At 39.5% G+C, this 18,805-nt stretch overlaps 1 protein-coding gene across 2 annotated transcripts in view; it reads right to left on the bottom strand.

Moving 5' to 3' along the window:
- DRC11 (dynein regulatory complex subunit 11) overlaps positions 1 to 18,805 on the bottom strand; it is a 172,472-nt gene that overhangs the window by 54,415 nt on the left and 99,252 nt on the right. For both annotated transcript variants that reach the window (XM_082630649.1, XM_082630650.1), the window contains 2 exons: positions 4,104 to 4,171; positions 590 to 672 (listed from right to left, as the gene is read on the bottom strand). In XM_082630649.1, coding sequence (XP_082486775.1) covers positions 590 to 672; positions 4,104 to 4,171 — 151 coding nt within the window. The remainder of the gene's footprint in view (positions 1 to 589; positions 673 to 4,103; positions 4,172 to 18,805) is intronic.

The following is an 18,805-nucleotide window of genomic DNA, read 5'->3' as shown; positions in this document are numbered from 1 at the left end:
CCTCAGTTGATTGTAGATGTATGAAAGTGAAAATGATATCTGCATTAGGGTGGTAGGAGGATGAAGAATTTTAAGCTTTAAATATGTTTTCAGATCCTCATGGTATTTTTTTAAAATTAAGAGAAAAACATTAGCTGAAGATGGTGATAGCAAATGTCCCCTCTTTTTCCTCCCAACTACTCCTGTGGTGGCTCCTAGATGGAATTCTGGAAGGAATTTCTCCTGTGAGGACTCTGTGTTGGAAGGACCAGGGGCTGCCCCCTAGGGCATTTTGATAACCAGAGAGCATGAACAATCCCTCATTTCCTCAAGTCAGCTTAAGCCACAAAGAATGCCTCCAGGAACCTTGCTAGTAGGTTTGGAAACCTGCTTCTACCACATTAGGGGAGAGAGCTGGACCCATTAGATCACAGCACAGAATGAACTCAAATCAATTCAATCCAACAAACATTTACTGCAAGCCACTAAGGGCCAGATTTTAGGCTGGACAAAAGCACAGAAGAAACATACTTCTGGCTGTTGGGTCCTCAAAACCCAAGGAGTGACATGCATCTGTGACACATACATGCATTATCTTTGTGTACTTTACCAATGTAATCAGAGAGGTTGACTTTCAGAGCCTGGATCAGTAAGCCTTCTTCCACTAGTTCCTTATACAGAGATTCGATGGTCCTGGGGATAAAGCAGACCATCTATTCTGTGAGCAAACACATCAAATCAGCAGTACTGATGTTAATCATCACATACTCAAGAGAACTTTAACCAGATCTCATTCAAAGTACATTTGTATGTATGCAAATAAATTGATTTTTGAAGCGTTACTACAATTTGGGGATAAATTAGGCTTTTTAAAAACAATACTTGCACTCGTCCACGGGTATACCTGATGTTTCCCATTAATAAGAATTATATCTTTGGGCATCTGAGACCAGCTATGACTCCTGCAGTCTGCCCTTTCGTCAGCCTTCATGATGGCAGAAATATGAATTAGAAATTACCCAATAATAGTAACGTAATGGGGCCATAATTATATATTCAGTTAGCGTCTGCAAGCTGTAGTAAATCATCAATCCTTCGTGAAACTGACATTTCCTTTTAACTCCATAGCAAAATAGTTTAAAAGAAATATCTATAAAAAACAAAGACATAATGGAGATTATTTTAATATGAAAGACAAAATATTGTAATTTTTTAGGAGGATGGTATACTCTTCCATAGTGCTTACAGATGACAAAACCTCTTCTTGGGTATGTAGCCAGCATAGTGGTAATTTATACTACTTGAGGAAAAAATGGAGATAGTATCCCACTTAATGAATGAAACTCCCAATGAAATTAACTGGGGCTTGGCTTGCTGGAATTCAGATAGATCATGCTCAAATACGGTTCAGCAGAGTCCTTAGAGATGTTTTGTCTTTTCCCTTTTCATTTTTAGGGGCCTGATGCTTTGGTTCAACCCCAGTCTTTCTTTAGACTGAAGAATTGTAAATATAACTATTTTTAAACTGTTCTTTGATTGTTCAATGATCCAAGTTAGTGTGATTAAGAGACTCAAGAACATCAGTGAGATTCAAGCCAAATACCATCGGGATATATGTTAATTCAATGACTCCAGTCTTTGGTTGACTGAAATTTTATTCTATCAAATATATTTAAAATAGTGTGCCCTCAGCTGAGATTAAGAAAGTTTTAATTGTAATGGAATTTGGGATGACAGTATCTGACCTATACCAAGGCAGTATCAACTGTAGTGTTTTGACTTGAATATTCGTTTAACATAAACATATGTGTAAAATATTAACATAAAATTGAATAAGATTCTCTAAAATAATCCAAACCAAATATCTTAAGACTCCGGGAACACAAATCTACATTTGGATCTTTCCAGTGAAATAAACTCTTGCGACAGAATAAAAAATTTCAACTCTAAAACTACCTTATATGGCTACCTTATATGGTTGAGCCAGTTTGAAAGCTCTAGGCCCCCCTTTTGTCTGGGCAGCCAACCTACCAGCCTGGGGCTGCCTTGAGTGAACAGAAAAGCATCATGCCCAGGAATGATCAGGGAGGAATCCCAAATTGTAAACTAATAATAGATCATCCTAATCATTAACCAGGAAGTGGCTGAGAAGAGATGGTCCCTTTCTGAGCATGGTCACATACAGTGACCAGGAAGAGATGGGGGAGCTAAGAGTGATAAATCTATTTAAATTGATTTCTCAGGAGGCCATTACGATACTCAACAATAACAATCCCTGTGAATGGCAGGGAGCATGAAATGTCCCTTGAACACCTTGACTGTCAGCACACTGCTGAGTAGTTTTGTGATGGGAAAAAATAAAAAAATAAAAAAAACTAAATAAAATAAAACCACCTTATAAACTATGATACAAATACTGATTTAAGGTTCATACTAACTGGATGAGAGAAACATAAGTTGTCTTACAGCGTCTTGGCAGAGAACTAGCCCATTTACTGAATCCCACTTAATGAATAACATTGAGTCTTTAAAATTAAAATGAAAAGCCTTCCAGGAATAGGATGATCAGGTATTTCTTCTGTACTTTTGGGTATGAAAGTGAATAAAATACTACTGGTCTTTCTTCATTTCACTAGAGAATTGCTGTAGCTCATTTATAATAGTTCAACTGTAAAGAAACATATGCAAAGAACACATTCATTGGCTAACAGACATAGTCCGTGAGCCACCCGTGTGTGCTCTGTGTTGTTAAGGCAGAATTGTATTCAGTTAAGCAACTCTTTAAATGAAGAGAGTGTGAATAGGTAATTTTAACTTAGTAGTCAGCTCATCTTGGCAGATTTGAGTGTAGCTCTGGGTGGTCATTCAGTAAGACACCTAGCAGAATCTTCTTCTCCTGAAAGACTGAGGTCAGGACAAAGGAGAAAAGCGGCACGTGAAAGTCACTGAAAGACAGCAGTGGCCCTGCGGGTAGGCAGGGGCTGGACCTTCCTCCAGGGAAGGGACTACAACACCCCCTGAGGACATGTCAGTGTTGGTGCATCGGTAGCTGGGTTCTCCCCAGGAACTGGGCGCCTGAGTCTCAGAATGCTGACCGCGGTCAGCCAAAGCTCTTGACCTTGACCTTGAACTTTTCCCTAAACAATGGAACGTCAAGTGAGGAAGCCTGCAGCTCCTCCCTCTAGCGATATCCTGTGGGAGGCTTTTCTCCCCAGAGCCGAAGCCCACACCAAGGCTGGGTGTCTCTCCAGAGGCTGCCTGCCAGGGCCCTGGGCGTGTGCACCAGCTCTGGGGTGCTCTGGCCCCCACTTCTCCTGTGGATGGTTCCCAGCTGGCTTCCTCTCTCGTGGGTCTTCTTTCAAGCAGAGTTTGGGACTGTATCAGCGCACCAAAAGGGGAACAAGGGAACACCCCAAACAGGGAGCAACACCTGTTACCCATTAACAAACCCATGGGAAAAAAGGTATACGTGCAAAATGATTTCTGACATTCACTTCCTAGGGATTTTAATTAAATTCCTTGAAAATGTTTGAAAACCTAGGCCCTATTTATTTCCAATATTAAAGCACTGAAGGCCATTGCAGCTTAAAAATGAGCATTTATAATTATTCATTAATATCAAAGTTCAGCCGATGAAGCTCAAGGAAATGGAAGTATCCGTTTACAATGAGACAAATCCTCATCCTTTCCTTCAAGGAGCATTTATGAAGGGCCTCAGCGGGCCGGGCCCAGGGGCGGGCATGTAATATGAACTGTGTCTGCCCTCAAGGACTGCAGTCTGTGTTCCCTCAAAAGCTGTAGCAGGATGCTATTTCTCAAAAAAATTTCTTGAGAACCCCATGAATTTTAAAACTTAAAAAAAGTCACATGGCCTTAGAAGCGATGGGGCCTGAGTCTGCCTTCCAGGCCCCCCCTCTCCACTGCGTCTCCCCAGTCGAGGCTGCTGGCCTGCATGCAGGACTGCAGAGAGGTCTCCGTGCTTTCCCCCACCATACTCTTCCAGGATGAAGGGGTGTGGTGTACAGAGCAGTGGGGGGGTTGCCTTTCCCAGACCAGGCCGAGGACTCAGGCCATGTCCTATGCTCTTTTCTGTGGTGTCCCCCACCCCAGTGTGTACCCCTCACCTGTCAGCCGTTGGGTCTTTACCCTCCTTCCCCACTTTCCATTTTTTGTCTTTCTCCTTTTTATTTTTCTGGAAGAAAATGGAAAAAAAAACCCATTTAGTAAAAACAAACGTTGTGCAAACAAGAAAAATGAGCTCTAGAAGTTAGCTAAGGAAGCTGATTTTGGGTGGTGGCGTAGGGGAATGGGAGGTGGGAAGTCAATCGCGGTACATGGAGCTGCAACACTTACTTCACGAACATAGGGACTGCCAAGTGAGGTGGCCACCCGGAAACCTGCACAGACTGTGAGTCCCAACAGGCCCCGAGCGTTCTGGTTCTTCTTCTGGGCCCTGGGACGCTTGCTACAAAGGATGAGAGTGCCGAGCGCACAGGCAATCAAGCTGTGCTTTTCTTTGGTATCTGATCACCTCTCTGTGAGCATCAGGACCCAAACCTGGAGCCCAAAGAGTGAGGCAAACATCCAACTTTGGTTCCCAAAGGGCTTTGCACTCAGGTCCTTGTGCCGGCTAGAGGGCAGTGCTCAGAATGTGGTCCGTTAAAGCAGTGCTTATGGCTGCACTATTCTGTCTAAAGTATCCGCCAGTACCTCCCCATTGCCCACAGGATAAAGTTAAAATTCCGCAGCCTGGCCCCTATCTTCCTTTGTTGTCTCATCTTCTATCCCAGGCCTTCTCAGGTGACTCTTGCTCCCTATATTTCATTCAGGCTTTCATTTATTGTTTTTATTGCAGCATAATGTACATAAAGTATACCCACGTCAGGTTGATTAATATTTTTTTTTTTTGCGGTATGCGGGCCTCTCACTGTTGTGGCCTCCCCCGTTGCGGAGCATAGGCTCCGGATGCGCAGGCCCAGCGGCCATGGCTCACGGGCCCAGCCGCTCCGCGGCATATGGGATCCTCCCAGACCGGGGCACGAACCCGTATCCCCTGCATCGGCAGGCGGACTCTCAACCACTGCGCCACCAGGGAGGCCCTGGTTGATTAATATTTTACATTTAATTTTTACAAATAACTACCACCCAGCTGAAAATACAGAACATATTTCACCATTCCTGAATTCTTGCTCACACTGCTCTCCGGTCTATAGGTAACCACCACTCTGACTTCTCTGGGGATTCGCATTGCCTGTTCTTGAACATGGAATCTTACAATATAAACTGCTTTTTAAAAAATTTAACATCTTTATTGGAGTATAATTGCTTTAAAGTGTTGTGTTAGTTTCTGCTGTATAACAAACTGAATCAGCTATATGCATATGTATATCCCTATATCCCCTCCTTCTTGCATCTCCCTCCCACCCTCCTTATCCCACCCCTCTAGGTGGTTGCAAAGCACAGAGCTGATCTCCCTGTGCTATGCAGCTGCTTCCCACTAGCTATCTGTTTTACATTTGGTAGTGTACATACGTCCATGCCACTCTCTCACTTCGTCCCAGCTTACCCTTCCCGCTCCCCGTGTCCTCAAGTCCATTCTGTGCATCTGTGTCTTTATTCCTGTCCTGCTCCTAGGTTCATCAGAACCATTTTTTTTTAAGATTCCATATATGTTAGCATACAGTATTTGTTTTTCTCACTTACTTCACTCTGTACGACAGACTCTAGGTCCATCCACCTCACTACAAATTACTCAATTTCATTTCTTTTTATGGCTGAGTAATATTCCATTGTAAATATGTGCCACATCTTCTTTATCCATTCATCTGTCGATGGACACTTAGGTTGCTTCCATGTCCTGGCTATTGTAAATAGAGCTGAAATGAACATTGTGGTACATGACTCCTTTTGAATTACAGTTTTCTCAAGGTATATGCCCAGTAGCAGGATTGCTGGGTCATATGGTAGTTCTATTTTTAGTTTTTTAAGGAACCTCCATACTGTTCTCCATAGTGGCTGTATCAATTTACATTCCCACCAACAGTGCAAGAGGGTTCCCTTTTCTCCACACCCTCTCCAGCATTTATTGTTTCTAGATTTTTTGATGATGGCCATTCTGACTGGTGTGAGGTGATACCTCATTGTAGTTTTGATTTGCATTTCTCTAATGATTAGTGATGTTGAGCATCCTTTCATGTGTTTGTTGGCAATCTGTATATCTTCTTTGGAGAAATGTCACTTTAGGTCCTCTGCCCATTTTTGGATTGGGTTGTTTGTTTTTTTGATATTGAGCTGCATGAGCTGCTTGTATATTTTGGAGATTAATCCTTTGTCAGTTGCTTCATTTGCAAATATTTTCTCCCACTCTGAGAGTTGTCTTTTCATCTTGTTTATGGTGTCCTTTGCTGTGCAAAAGGTTTTAAGTTTCATTAAGTCCCATTTGTTTATTTTTGTTTTTATTTCCATTTCTCTAGGAGGTGGGTCAAAAAGGATCTTGCTGTGATTTATGTCATAGAGTGTTCTGCCTATGTTTCCTCTGAGTTTTATAGTGTCTGGCCTTATATTTAAGTCTTTAATCCATTTTGAGTTTAGTTTTGTGTATGGTGTTAGGAAGTGTTCTAATTTCATTCTTTTATGTGTAACTATCCAGTTTTCCCAGCACCACTTATTATTATTTTTTAACATCTTTATTGGAGTATAACTGCTTTACAATGGTGTTAGTTTCTGCTTTATAACAAAGTGTATCAGCTATACATATACATATATCACCATATCTCTTCCCTCTTGTGTCTCCCTCCCTCCCACCCTCCCTATCCCACCCCTCTAGGTGGTCACAAAGCACCGACCAGCACCACTTATTGAAGAGGCTGTGTTTTCTCCATTGTATACTCTTGCCTCCATTATCAAAGATAAGGTGACCATATGTGTGTGGGTTTATCTCTGGGCTTTCTATCCTGTTCCATTGATCTATACTTCTGTTTTTGTGCCAGTACCATACTGTCTTGATTACTGGAGCTTTGTAGTATAGTCTGAAGTCAGGGAGTCTGATTCTTTCAGCTCCATTTTTCTTTCTCAAGATTGCTTTGGCTATTCGGGGTCTTTTGTGTCTCTATACAAATTGTGAAATTTTTGGTTCATACCAATGGAAAAATGCCAAAGGTATTTTGATAGGGATTGCATTGAATCTGTAGATTCCTTTGGGTAGTAGAGTCATTTTCACAATGTTGATTCTTCCAATCCAAGAATATGGTATATCTCTCCATCTGCTTGTAACAACTTTAAGTTCTTTCATCAGTGTCTTATAGTTTTCTGCATACAGGTCTTTTGTCTCCTTAGGTAGGTTTATTCCTAGGTATTTTATTCTTTTTGTTGCAATGGTAAATGGGAGTGTTTCCTTAATTTCTCTTTCAGATTTTTCATCATTAGTGTATAGGAATGCAAGAGATTTCTGTGCATTAATTTTGTATCCTGCTAGTCTACCAAATTCATTGATTAGCTCTAGTAGTTTTCTGGTAGCATCTTTAGGATTCTCTATGTATAGTATCATGACATCTGCAAACAGTGACAGTTTTACTTCTTCTTTTCCAATTTGGATTCCTTTTATTTCTTTTTCTTCTCTGATTGCCAGGGCTAGGACTTCCAAAACTATTTTGAATAACAGTGGTGGGAGTGGGCAACCATGTCTTGTTCTTGATCTTAGAGGAAATGGTTTCAGTTTTTCACCATTGAGAATGATGTTGGCTCTGGGTTTGTCATATATGGACTTTATTATGTTGAGGTAGGGTCCCTCTATGCCTACTTTATGGAGAGTTTTTATCATAAATGGGTGTTGAATTTTGTCGAAAGCCTTTTGTGCATCTATTGAGATGATCATATCGTTTTTATCCTTCAATTTGTTAATATGGTGTATCACATTGATTGATTTGAATATATTGAAAAATCCTTGCATTTCTGGGATAAGCCCCACTGGATCACAGTGTATGATCCTTTTAATGTGTTGCTGGATTCTGTTTGTTAGTATTCTGTTAAGGATTTTTGCATCTATGTTTTTGCATCAGAGATATTGGCCTGTAGTTTTCTTTCTTTGTGTCATCTTTGTCTGGTTTTGGTATCAGGGTGATGGTGGCCTCGTAGAATGATTTTGGGAGTGTTCCTCCCTCTGCTGTATTTTGAAAGAGTTTGAGAAAGATAGGTGTTAGCTCTTCTCTAAATGTTGGGTAGAATTTGCCTGTTAATCCATCTGGTCCTGGACTTTTGTTTGTTGGAAGATTTTTAATCACAGTTTCAATTTCAGTGCTTGTGATTTCCATTTGCATGGAATATCTTTTTCCATCCCCTCACTTGCAATCTGTATGTGTCCCTAGGTCTGAAGTGGGTCTCTTATAGACAGCATATGTATGGGTCTTGTTTTTGTATCCATTCAGCCAGTCTATGTCTTTTGGTTGGAGCTTTTAATCCATTTACATTTAAGGTAATTATCAATATGTATGTTCCTATTCCCATTTTTTAATTGTTTTGGGTTTGTTATTGTAGGTCTTTCCCTTCTCTTGTGTTTCCTACCTAGAGAAGTTCTTTTAGCATTTGTTGTAGAGCTGGTTTGGTGGTGCTTAATTCTCTTAACGTTTGCTTATCTGTAAAGGTTTTAATTTCTCCATCAAATCTGAATGAGATCCTTGCTGGGTAGAGTAATCTTGGTTTCAGGTTTTTCCTTTTCATCACTTTAAATATGTCCTGCCACTCCCTTCTGGCTTGCAGAGTTTCTGCTGAAAGATCAGCTGTTAACCTTTTGAGGATTCCCTTATATATTATTTGTTGCTTTCCCCTTGCCTCTTTTAATATTTTTTCTTTGTATTTAATTTTTGATAGTTTGATTAATATGTGTCTTGGCATGTTTCTCTTTGGGTTTATCCTGTATGGTACGCTCTGTGCTTCCTGGACTTGACTATTTCCTTTCCCAGGTTAGGGAAGTTTTCAACTATAGTCTCTTCAAATATTTTCTCAGACCCTTTCTTTTTCTCTTCTTCTTCTGGGACCCCTATAATCTGAATGTTGGTGCGTTTAATGTTGTCCCAGAAGTCTCTGAGATTGTCCTCAATTCTTTTCATTCTTTTTTCTTTATTCTGCACCCTGGCAGTTACTTCCACCATTTTATCTTCCAGCTCACTTATCTGTTCTTCTTCCTCAGTTATTCTGTTATTGATTCCTTCTAGAGTATTTTTAATTTCAGTAATTATGTTGTTCACCACTGTTTGTTTTCTCTTTAGTTCTTCTAGATCCTTGTTGCATGTTTGTTTTATTTTCTCAATTCTGTTTCCGATATTTTGGATCACCTTTACTATCATTACTCTGAATTCTTTTTCAGGCAGGTTGTCTATTTCGTCTTCATTTATTTCGTCTTGTAGGTTTTTACTTTGCTCCTTCGTCTGTAACATTTTTTTGTTGGTTCATTTTTTTTTTGATGGGTGGTGCTGTATTCCTGTCTTACTGGTTGTTTGGCCTGAGATGTCCATCTCTGGAGTTTGCAGGCAGTTGGATAGAGCTGGGTCTTGGTGCTGAGATGAGGACCTCTGGGAGGCCTCACTCTGATTGATATTCCCTGGGGTCTGAAGTTCTCTGTTAGTCCAGCGATTTGGACTTGGAGCTCCCATCACAGGAGCTCGAGCCCAACCTTGAGCCCGGAAACTTTGTGGCGTGGTTAAAAAAAGAAAAAAAAAAAAAAGAAAGGAAGAAAGAAAAGAAAAAAAGGAGCAGTAGAATATCAAAGAATAAAAAACAAAAAGAAATTAGAAAGATAAAAAATATATTAGGAAAAATAAAACTACAGTTGAAACAACTGCAACAAGATAAAATAAACCACAACAGAAAAAAGAAAAAAAAAAAAAAGGTTGCGTGGGCAAGAAGTCAAAAGGAGAGAACAATAACAAAGTATAAAGAATTGAAACAAAATTAGAAAAATAAAAGATTTATTAGGAAAAATAAAAATATAAAAGAATCAACAACAATGAATCAACAAGGTTAAACAGAACTCCAATTGAAAAGAGGAAAAAACCAAAAGACTTGGCTATGCGGGTGGAGTTTAGGTGCGGGGTGGAACTTAGGCAGCGGTGGGGTTTTCGGTGGGGTGGAGCCTAGGCAGGTGGAGAGTGACGTTCAAGCATGGGGCGGGGCCTCTGCTTAGGACCTGTGCAGAAGGGGAGAGGCAGCACATTGGAAGGAAGGTCTGTGGAATGTGGAGTTCCAGAGTTTGGAGGTAGGGCCCGGAGTGAGGGTGTGTGTGTGTGGGGTTTAGGCCCAGCTTGTTAGGGTGGGTTTCCGAGTGTAGAGGTGGGGCCCTGGGTGGGGGTGTAGGGGCGGCGCTTGGGCTCTGTGCCACAGGAGGGAGGCTCCGAGGGCAGAGGATTAGGCCCAGGAGCCCAACAGGCTCCCCTCTGCCTGAGTGGACAGGGAAAGCACTGGCCGCGGCCCCTTCCATTCCTTCATGCCCCTCCCCCACTGTCTCCCCAAGGGTGTTCTCTGTTGCTTCTGGACCCCTAACCATGGGTGGGTTCTGCTGGGTGTAGGAACTCCCCTCCCCCAGCCACCCATCAGGGGTGCTGGTCCCAGAGGTCCGGCCTTTACTTTTGTTCCCCTTCCCTCCCTCCCACTCCCTCAGGACCTGTGTGGCTGGAGGGGTCCTCGGTGGCCAGAGGATCAGGCCCGGGATCTCAGCAGGCCCCCAGGGTCCCAAGTGGGGAGGGGAAACCTGGCCACGCTCCCCTTTGATCCTCCGCCCTCCCGATGGTCCCCCAATTTCCCCCTTCGGGCATGGGATCCCTTCCCCTCCCCCAGCTGCCCCTCAGGGACGCCAGTCCCTTCCAGCCTCCACTTCTCCTCTCCCTTCACTCCCCCCGCTCCATGTCCTACCCGGTCGCTGAGGATTCCTCCCGTCCCCTTAGGTGTCCGTGGTCCCCCAGCAGTGCCTGGTAGGTGCCCTAGTTGTGAGGAGATGTGAATTCCGTGTCCTCCTAGTCCGCCATCTTGACTCCGCACTCCATAAACTCTTTTAGGTCTGGCTTCCTCCAACCAGTATTACAATTCCAAGATTCACATAGGCGGTTGCACGTAGCTATATTTCATGTTTTTCAGTATTTTAAAATTTTAAGTTCTTATTTTGAGATAATGGTGGATTCACATGCAGCTGTAAGAACTGCTATGGAGAGATGTAACCTTTAGCAGGTTTCTCCTAAGGGTAACAGCTGGCAGAACTTTCTCACAAGGTCACAAGCATGATCTTGACTTGATACTGATACAGCTGAGATCCAGGATGTTTTGATCACCCCAAGGGTCCTTCCAGTTGCTCTTTCAGAGTAACCCTCGCTTCCCTCCCACAGCCAATCCAGCTTTACTAGAAACTTCTAATCTGTTCTGTTTCTATAGTTTTGTCCTTTCAGGAATGTGCTATCAGCAGAATCAAAGAGTATGTTACTTTCGTGCTTTTTATTCATCATAATTCTCAGGAAAATGTGTCCAGGTCATTGTATGCATGAATAGTTTGTTCTTTTGATTTTTTTTATGGCTGTTTCTTGTTTTGGGCTATCATGAGTTGATTGGGGTGCAACAGATGTCTGTGTGTGTCTGTGGAAGTTTTCATTTCTCTGGGATAAATGCTCATGAGTGCAATTGCTGGGTTCTATGGTAGTTGTATGTTTGTTTTTTTTAAGAAATGCCAGATTTTGTGCAGGGTGGTCCTACCATGTTACACTCCTACCAATCATGTAAAAGTGATCTAGTTTGTCCCCCGTTATTCTAGGCAATTGGTCTTGCCATTGCTTTTATTTTAGCCATCCTCATGGGTATGAACTGATTTCTCTGTGGTTTTAATTTGCATTTCTCTAATGGCTAACAATGTTGGACGCCTTTTCTGTGCTCTTTTTCTCTCTGTACATCCACTTGGGTGAAATGTCTCCGTGTCTCTTGTCCATTTTATAATCGGATTGTTTTGTTTTCTAACTGTTGAGTTTTGAGAGTTCCTTGTATCTTCTACGTACTAGCTCTTCATCAGATACGTGCTTTACAAATGTTCTGTCCCAGTCTGTAGCTTGTCTTTTCACCCTCTTAACAGGGTCTTTCACAGAGCAAGCAAACAGTTTTAATTCTGATGAAGTTCAAATTTTCCTCTAATGGATTTGCGCTTGCAGTGTTAATTTTAAGAACTCTTTGCTAGCCTTACATCCCAAGGATTTTCTCCTATATTTTTTTTCTAAAACTTACACCTTTACATTTTACATCTAAGTCCATGATCTGTTTTGAGTTATTTTTTGTACAATATGTGAGACTTAGCTCAAGGTTCTTTCTTTCTTTTTTTTTTGTCTGTAGATATCCAGTTGCTCCAGCACCATTTAACAAAAAGGTTATCCTTCCTCCCTTGAACTGCATTTGCATCTTTGTCAAAAATCAGTCAGTCCTATTTGTGTGAGCCTATGTCTCAGTTGTCTGTTTTGTTTCATTGATCTACAGTTTAAACCTCTACCAATAGCAAACAGTCTTGATTACTGTAGCTGTATAATAAACCTTGAAATTAGGTAGATGGATTCTTTTTACTTTATTCCTCTTTTAAAAAATCGTTTTAGCAATTCTAGATTCATTGTCTTTCCATATAAATTTTAGGATAATCTTGTCTATGTTTATAAACTATCTTTCTGGGATTTTGATAAGAATTGGATTAATCTTGTATATTGATGTGGAAAGAATTGACATCTTTACATTTTGTTTTTCAATCCATGTGCATAGTATGTTTATCTATTTAGATCTTCTTTGATTTCTTTCATCAGCATGGGGTAGTTTTAGCATGCAAGTCCTACACACGTTTTGTTAGCTTTACACCTAAGTATTTCATTTTGAATGATTTTAAGAGATATTATATTTTTAATCTTGGTGTCCATCTGTTCATTGCTAGTAAACAGAAATATGATTGATTTTTATATGTTCCCATTGTACCCTACTGAACACACTTTTTTATTTCTAGGAGTTTCTTTGTAGATTCCTTGAGATTTTCTAAATAGACAATCACGTCATCTGCAAATAGGGACTGTTTATTTTTTAAATTTCCTTTGCTTGTCCTACCGCACTGGCTAAGACATCTAGCACTGTGTTCAATAAAAGTGCAGTGAGTGGACACACTGGCCTTATTCCCAGTCTTAGGAGAAAAGCATTTAGTCTTTCACTGTTAAGTAGAAGGTTAGCTGTAGGTGTTTTTGTAGATTCTCTTTATGAAGTCATGGGAGTTCTCTAATTTTTCTGAGAGATTTAGCATGGGTGAGCGTTAAATTGTGTCAAATACTTTTTTCTGCATCAATTGATATGATCATGTGATTATTTTTCTCCTTTAGTCTGTTAACATAGTTGATTCCATTGTTGATTTTCAAATATTGAACAAGGCCTGCATTCCTGGAAAAAACCCCACTTGGTCATGGTTTATAATTCTCTTTATTTTTGCATTCTATTTGAAAATATTTTAAGAATTTTTGTATCTATATTCATGAGGGATATTGGCCTATATTTTTCTTTTTTTTTGTACTGCTTTTGTCTGGTTTCTACTTAAGGGTAACACTAGCTTGTTATAAAATGGGTTGGGAAGTGTTTCTTCTATTCTGGAAATGACTGCGTAGAATTGGTATTAATTTACCTTTGAATATTTGGTAGAATTCTCCAGTGAAACCATCTGGCCCTGGAGATTCTACCTGGGGAATTGTTTTAATTACAATTTAACTTCCTTAATAGATGTAGGGCTAGTCAATTTATCTATTTCATATTAAATGAGTTGTAGTAGTTTGTATTTTTAGGAATAGTGTGTTCATTTCGTGTAAGTTGTCAAATTTTGTGTGTAGTTGTTTGTAGTATCCCTTTATCATTCTTTTGATATCTGCAGTCAGTAGTGATACCTCTTGTTTCATTCCTAATGTTGGTAATATGTGACTTCTTTTTTTCTTTGTCAGTCTTACTAGAGGTTTGTCAATTTTGTTGATAATTTTCAAAGAGGCAGCTCTGTTTCATTGGCTTCCCTGTTGTTTTCCTGTTTTCAGTTTCACTGATTTCTGCTCTTATCTTTTTCTTCTTTCTGCTCACTTTGTGGGTTTTTTTTTTTCTTTTGCTCTTCTTTTTCTAGGTTCTGAAGTTCTGAAGGTGGGAGCTTAGATGATGGATTTGAACTTTTTCCTCTTTCTAGTGTATGTGTTCAGTGCTATAAATTTCCCTCTCAGGACTACTTTATTTGTGTTCCAGATATTTTTGATATCTTGTATTTTCATTATATGTTTTGAGTTCTCTTGTTTCTTCTTCGTCCTATGAATTAGAAGTGTGCTGTTTAGTTTCCATGTGTTTGGAGATTTTCTTATTATTTTTCTGTTATTGATTTCTAGTTTGATTCCATTGTGGTAGGGGAATGTACTCTCCATGATTTCATTTCTTTTCAATATGTTGAGATTTGTTTAATGGCACAAGATAAGGTCTGTCTTGGAATGCATTCCTTGGGCACTTGCAAAGAGTATGTATTCTGTTTGTTGGGTGGAGTGTTCTATAAATTTCAATTAGACTCTGTTTGTAGATGGTGTTGTTGAGTTCTTCAGTATCCTTGTTGATGATTTTCTGTCTAGTATTCTATCAGTTCTTGAGAATGAATGTGGATTTGTCTGTTTTTCCTTTCAGTTCTGTTGGTTTTTGCTTCCTATATTTTATAGTTCTGTTGTTTGGTGTATGCACATTTAGGATTAATATGTCTTCGATGGATTGGTTCTTTTATCATATGTAAGTTCTTCCCAGACTTTGATAATTTTCTTGGCTCTGAAATCTACTTTATGTGATACTAGAATAGCCACTCCTGCTTTCTTTTGATTGTTTGCATGATATATTTTTTCCATCCTTTTACTTACAAGCTGCTTATATCATTATATATCAAATGAGGTTCCTGCAGACAGCATATAGTTGGATCATGTTTTTAAATCTACTTTGGTATTCTCTGTCTTTTAATTGATGTGTTTAGACTATTTATATTTAATGTAATTATTGATATATTAGGACTTGTCTAACATTTTATTTTTTTTGTTATATTTTTTATTTCTTTATTTGCTTTTCCTGTCATCCTGTAGGTGACTTGACCATTTTTAGAATTTCATTTGATAGTGTTCTTTGAGTGTATCTCTTTGTATACTTTTCTAGTGGTTGCTCTGGGTGTTACATTATATATGCATAGTGAATCACAGTCTACTCATGTCACATTCTGAGTGAAGTAGAAAAATCTTAGTTCCCTTTATATGCCTTTACCCATCCCCTGTCATTTGTAATATTGTCTTAAATATTTCCTCTGCATCACTGAGAACCAAGCCAAACAGTGTCATAATTTTTGCTTCAATCAAATAACATAATTTAGAAAGGGAAGAAAAGCCTACTCTATTTACATATATATATATATATATATATATATATAAATTTTTATTGGAGTATAGTTGACTTACAATGTTGTGTTAGGATTTCTGGCTTTTCTTGAAAAGTGGGAAGATCTGGCAGGACAGGGTATGCCTTCCTGCCTGGCAATCACTGGCCAGAGCTGAGTTACGTGTGCTGTTTAGTTCATCACAGTCCTCTGCCTGCTTCTCTCATTTATGGAACTTGACTGACACTGAAGGCATTTGAGTTTGAGACTCCCGAGGTAGATGATCCTTGGTTATATCACTGAGCAGCTGCCACCTCTAGTATTTCTGAAGTACCCAGGAGGTCCATGACATGGAGTGTTTTGTGATTTCACTGATACCCAGATTACCTATATTTTTGGTTACCAAGTTATTTCTTCCTTTCTGATGCTCCAGGTGTTTTTTTTTTTTTTTGAAACATTTTCTTTCCATTTAAAGAAGTTCCTTTAGAAGTTCTCTCAGGGTGAATCTGCTGGTGAAAAATTCTCTTAGTTCTCCTTCATCTGAAAATATCTTGATTTCTTTTTCACAGCTGAAGAATATTTTTGCTGGGTATAGATTCTGGTTGGCAGTTATTTTATTTCAGCACTTGAAAAAGTATTGTGCCCTTTCTTTCTGTCTCAGTTTCTGGTGTGCAACCCACAGTCATTTAAGGTGTTTTTCTCCTATAGGTAAAGGGTCATTTTTTTCTCTGGCTGCTTTCCAGATTTTTTGTCTTCTGTAGTTAGAAGCTTAGTTATGATGTGTCTCAGATCAGATGTCTTTGGATTTTTCCTGTTGGGTATTCATTTAGCTTCTTGAATCTGCAGGTTTATATCTCCTGTCAAATTTGGGAAGATTTCAACTATTCTTTCTTGAAATGCTTTTTCAGCCTCATCTTCTTTCTCTTCTCCTTCTAAGATTCCGATGGCATGAATATAAGATTTTTTTTAATAGTCCCATAGTTCCTAATTCTCTGTTTAGCTTTTTTTTTTTTTCCCAGTTGATTTTCTCTGTTGTTCAGATTGGGTAATTTCTATTGTTCTATCTTCCAATTCACTGATTCTTTCCTCTGTCTCCTCTATTCTGCTGCTGAGCTCATCCAGCATTTTGCATACTGTACTTTTCAGTTCTAAAATTTCCATGTGGTTCTTCCTTATATCTTCTACTTTTTTGCTGAGGCTTTCTGTTTTTATTTTTTTTTCATTAGTATCTAGCAGCTTTATAATTACTCACTGAAGCATTTTAATCATGGCTGCCCTAACATGTTTTGTCAGGTAATTCTAACATCTCTGACACTTCAGACTTGGCATCTGTTGTCTGTTTTCCTTCAGTCTGAGATCTTCCAGGTTCTTCTATGATGAGTGACTTTCAATAAAACCTAAACATTTTTGTATTATGTTATGAGGCTCTGAACTTAATTTAAATCTCTTGTTTTAACTCTGACACTGCTCTGGCAGGGGAATAGTGTGTGTGTGTGTGTGTGTGTGTGTGTGTGTGTGTGTGTGTGTGTGTGTGTGTTGTGCTGTTACTGACAGGAAGGTAGAAGTCTAGGTTACCCAATCCATTGTGGGAGGGGCTCCTTATATTTCTGGGTGGGGGTGGGAGTTCTGGCTCTCCATTTGGTCTCCACTCACACTGAGGTAAAGGTGGCCTTGTTACCACTGGAAACTGTTGAAGTCCTGACTCTCCACTAGGTCTCCTCTGATCCATCCCAGTAGGGAGGGAGGGGTGCCTTGTTATCACTGGTTGGGGTGGAGTCCAGATAGATGCCCCATGTGGTCTCCACTGACATAGTGGATGGGAATGCTTCACAACCAATGGGCAGGAATGAAAGTCTCTGTTCCTTATTTGATCTTCTCTGACACCACTCCAGTGAGGGTGTTGGGTTGTCTCCTATGTCTTCATGAGGGAAGAAGTCTAGGCTCCCCATGCAGACTTTGCTGGTGTGCACAGGAGTGGGGCCACATTTTTTCTGTGGTGTTTGGATGGTGCAGGGTGGTTATTAACTAAAGCCTGTTTTGTCTGATACTGAGTTACACTAGCTATCTTTTGGCTAGTACTTTGATGGTTTATAGTTTACCATCTATAGTTTATAGTTTATTTTCAACATATCTATTTGTTTGTTTAAAGTGTGTTTCTTATAAATAGCATATAGTTGAGTTTTGTATTTTTCCAGTCTGGCAATCATTGTCTTTTAAAATAGAACATTTAGTCCACTTACATTTTAGGTAATTATGGATTAAATTAATTGGATTTAATTCTATCAAATTCATATTTGCTTTCTTTTTATTTATTAATTTTCTTTTTATTCCTATTTTTCCTTTCCTGTATTCTTTTTGATTAATTTTTTTTTTTTTTTTTTGGTACGCGGGCCTCTCACTGCTGTGGCCTCTCCCGTTGCAGAGCACAGGCTCCGGACGCGCAGGCTCAGCGGCCATGGCTCACGGGCCCAGCCGTTCCGCGGCATGTGGGATCTTCCTGGACCGGGGCACGAACCTGTGTCCCCTGCATCGGCAGGCGGACTCTCAACAACTGCGCCACCAGGGAAGCCCTGATTAATTATTTAAAACCTTTCTGCTTATCTTCACTATTACTTTTTTGCTATACATTTTAGTGTTATTTAAAAAATTATAAAATACATCATTAATTTATTACAATTTACCTTAAATTAGTTCTTTTTGGCTCCCTGAACAATGCAGCAATCTCACAAGTCTGTTTACTCCTACCCAACTTTTCTGTTGCTGCTGTTATATATTTTCTTTGTATGTATGGTACAGACCCTTATTCTTGCTTTAAAAACCAGAATATTTTAATATTCTGGTTTAATATAATAATAGTTAGCTTTTTATACTTGCCCAAAGTTTACATTTTGAAGAGCTGATTATTCCTTCTTACACTTTTGCTCTCTCATCTGGAATTATTTTCCTTCAGCGTGAAGAATATCCTTTTAGTATTTTCATATTATGGGTCTGCTGCTGCTAAGTCAAGTCAGATTTTGTTTGTCTCTATTTTATTTTCATTTTTGAAGAATATTTTCACTGGGTATAGAGTTCTAGGTTGGCAGTTATTTCTTTCCAGTCTCTAAAGATGCTATTCACACTTCCTTCTGGCTTCTATGGTTACTGTTGAGAGATTTAGTAGTCTTTATTTTTTGTTATCCTGAAGGAAATGTGCCTTTTAAAAAAATCTAGTAAGAGTTTGCCTTTTATCTTTGACTTTCAGTATTTTGACTGTGATGTGTCTAAATGTGGTTTTCTTTGTAATCATCCTTCTTGGACCTCAGTAAGGTTCTTGAATTTGTGGCTGTGCATATTTCAGCTGATTTGGAAAATTCACAAACATTACTTTTTCATGTATTGCTTCTGTTCCATTCTCCTCTTTTGGGGCAAATTCTAATTACA

The sequence above is a fragment of the Mesoplodon mirus genome (assembly GCF_964341445.2).
Source record: "Mesoplodon mirus genome assembly, chromosome: 8".
NCBI classification, from domain to species: Eukaryota; Metazoa; Chordata; class Mammalia; order Artiodactyla; family Ziphiidae; genus Mesoplodon; species Mesoplodon mirus.
The sequence above is the reverse complement of the archived record's forward strand: the minus strand, read 5'-3'. Positions and strand labels throughout refer to the sequence as shown.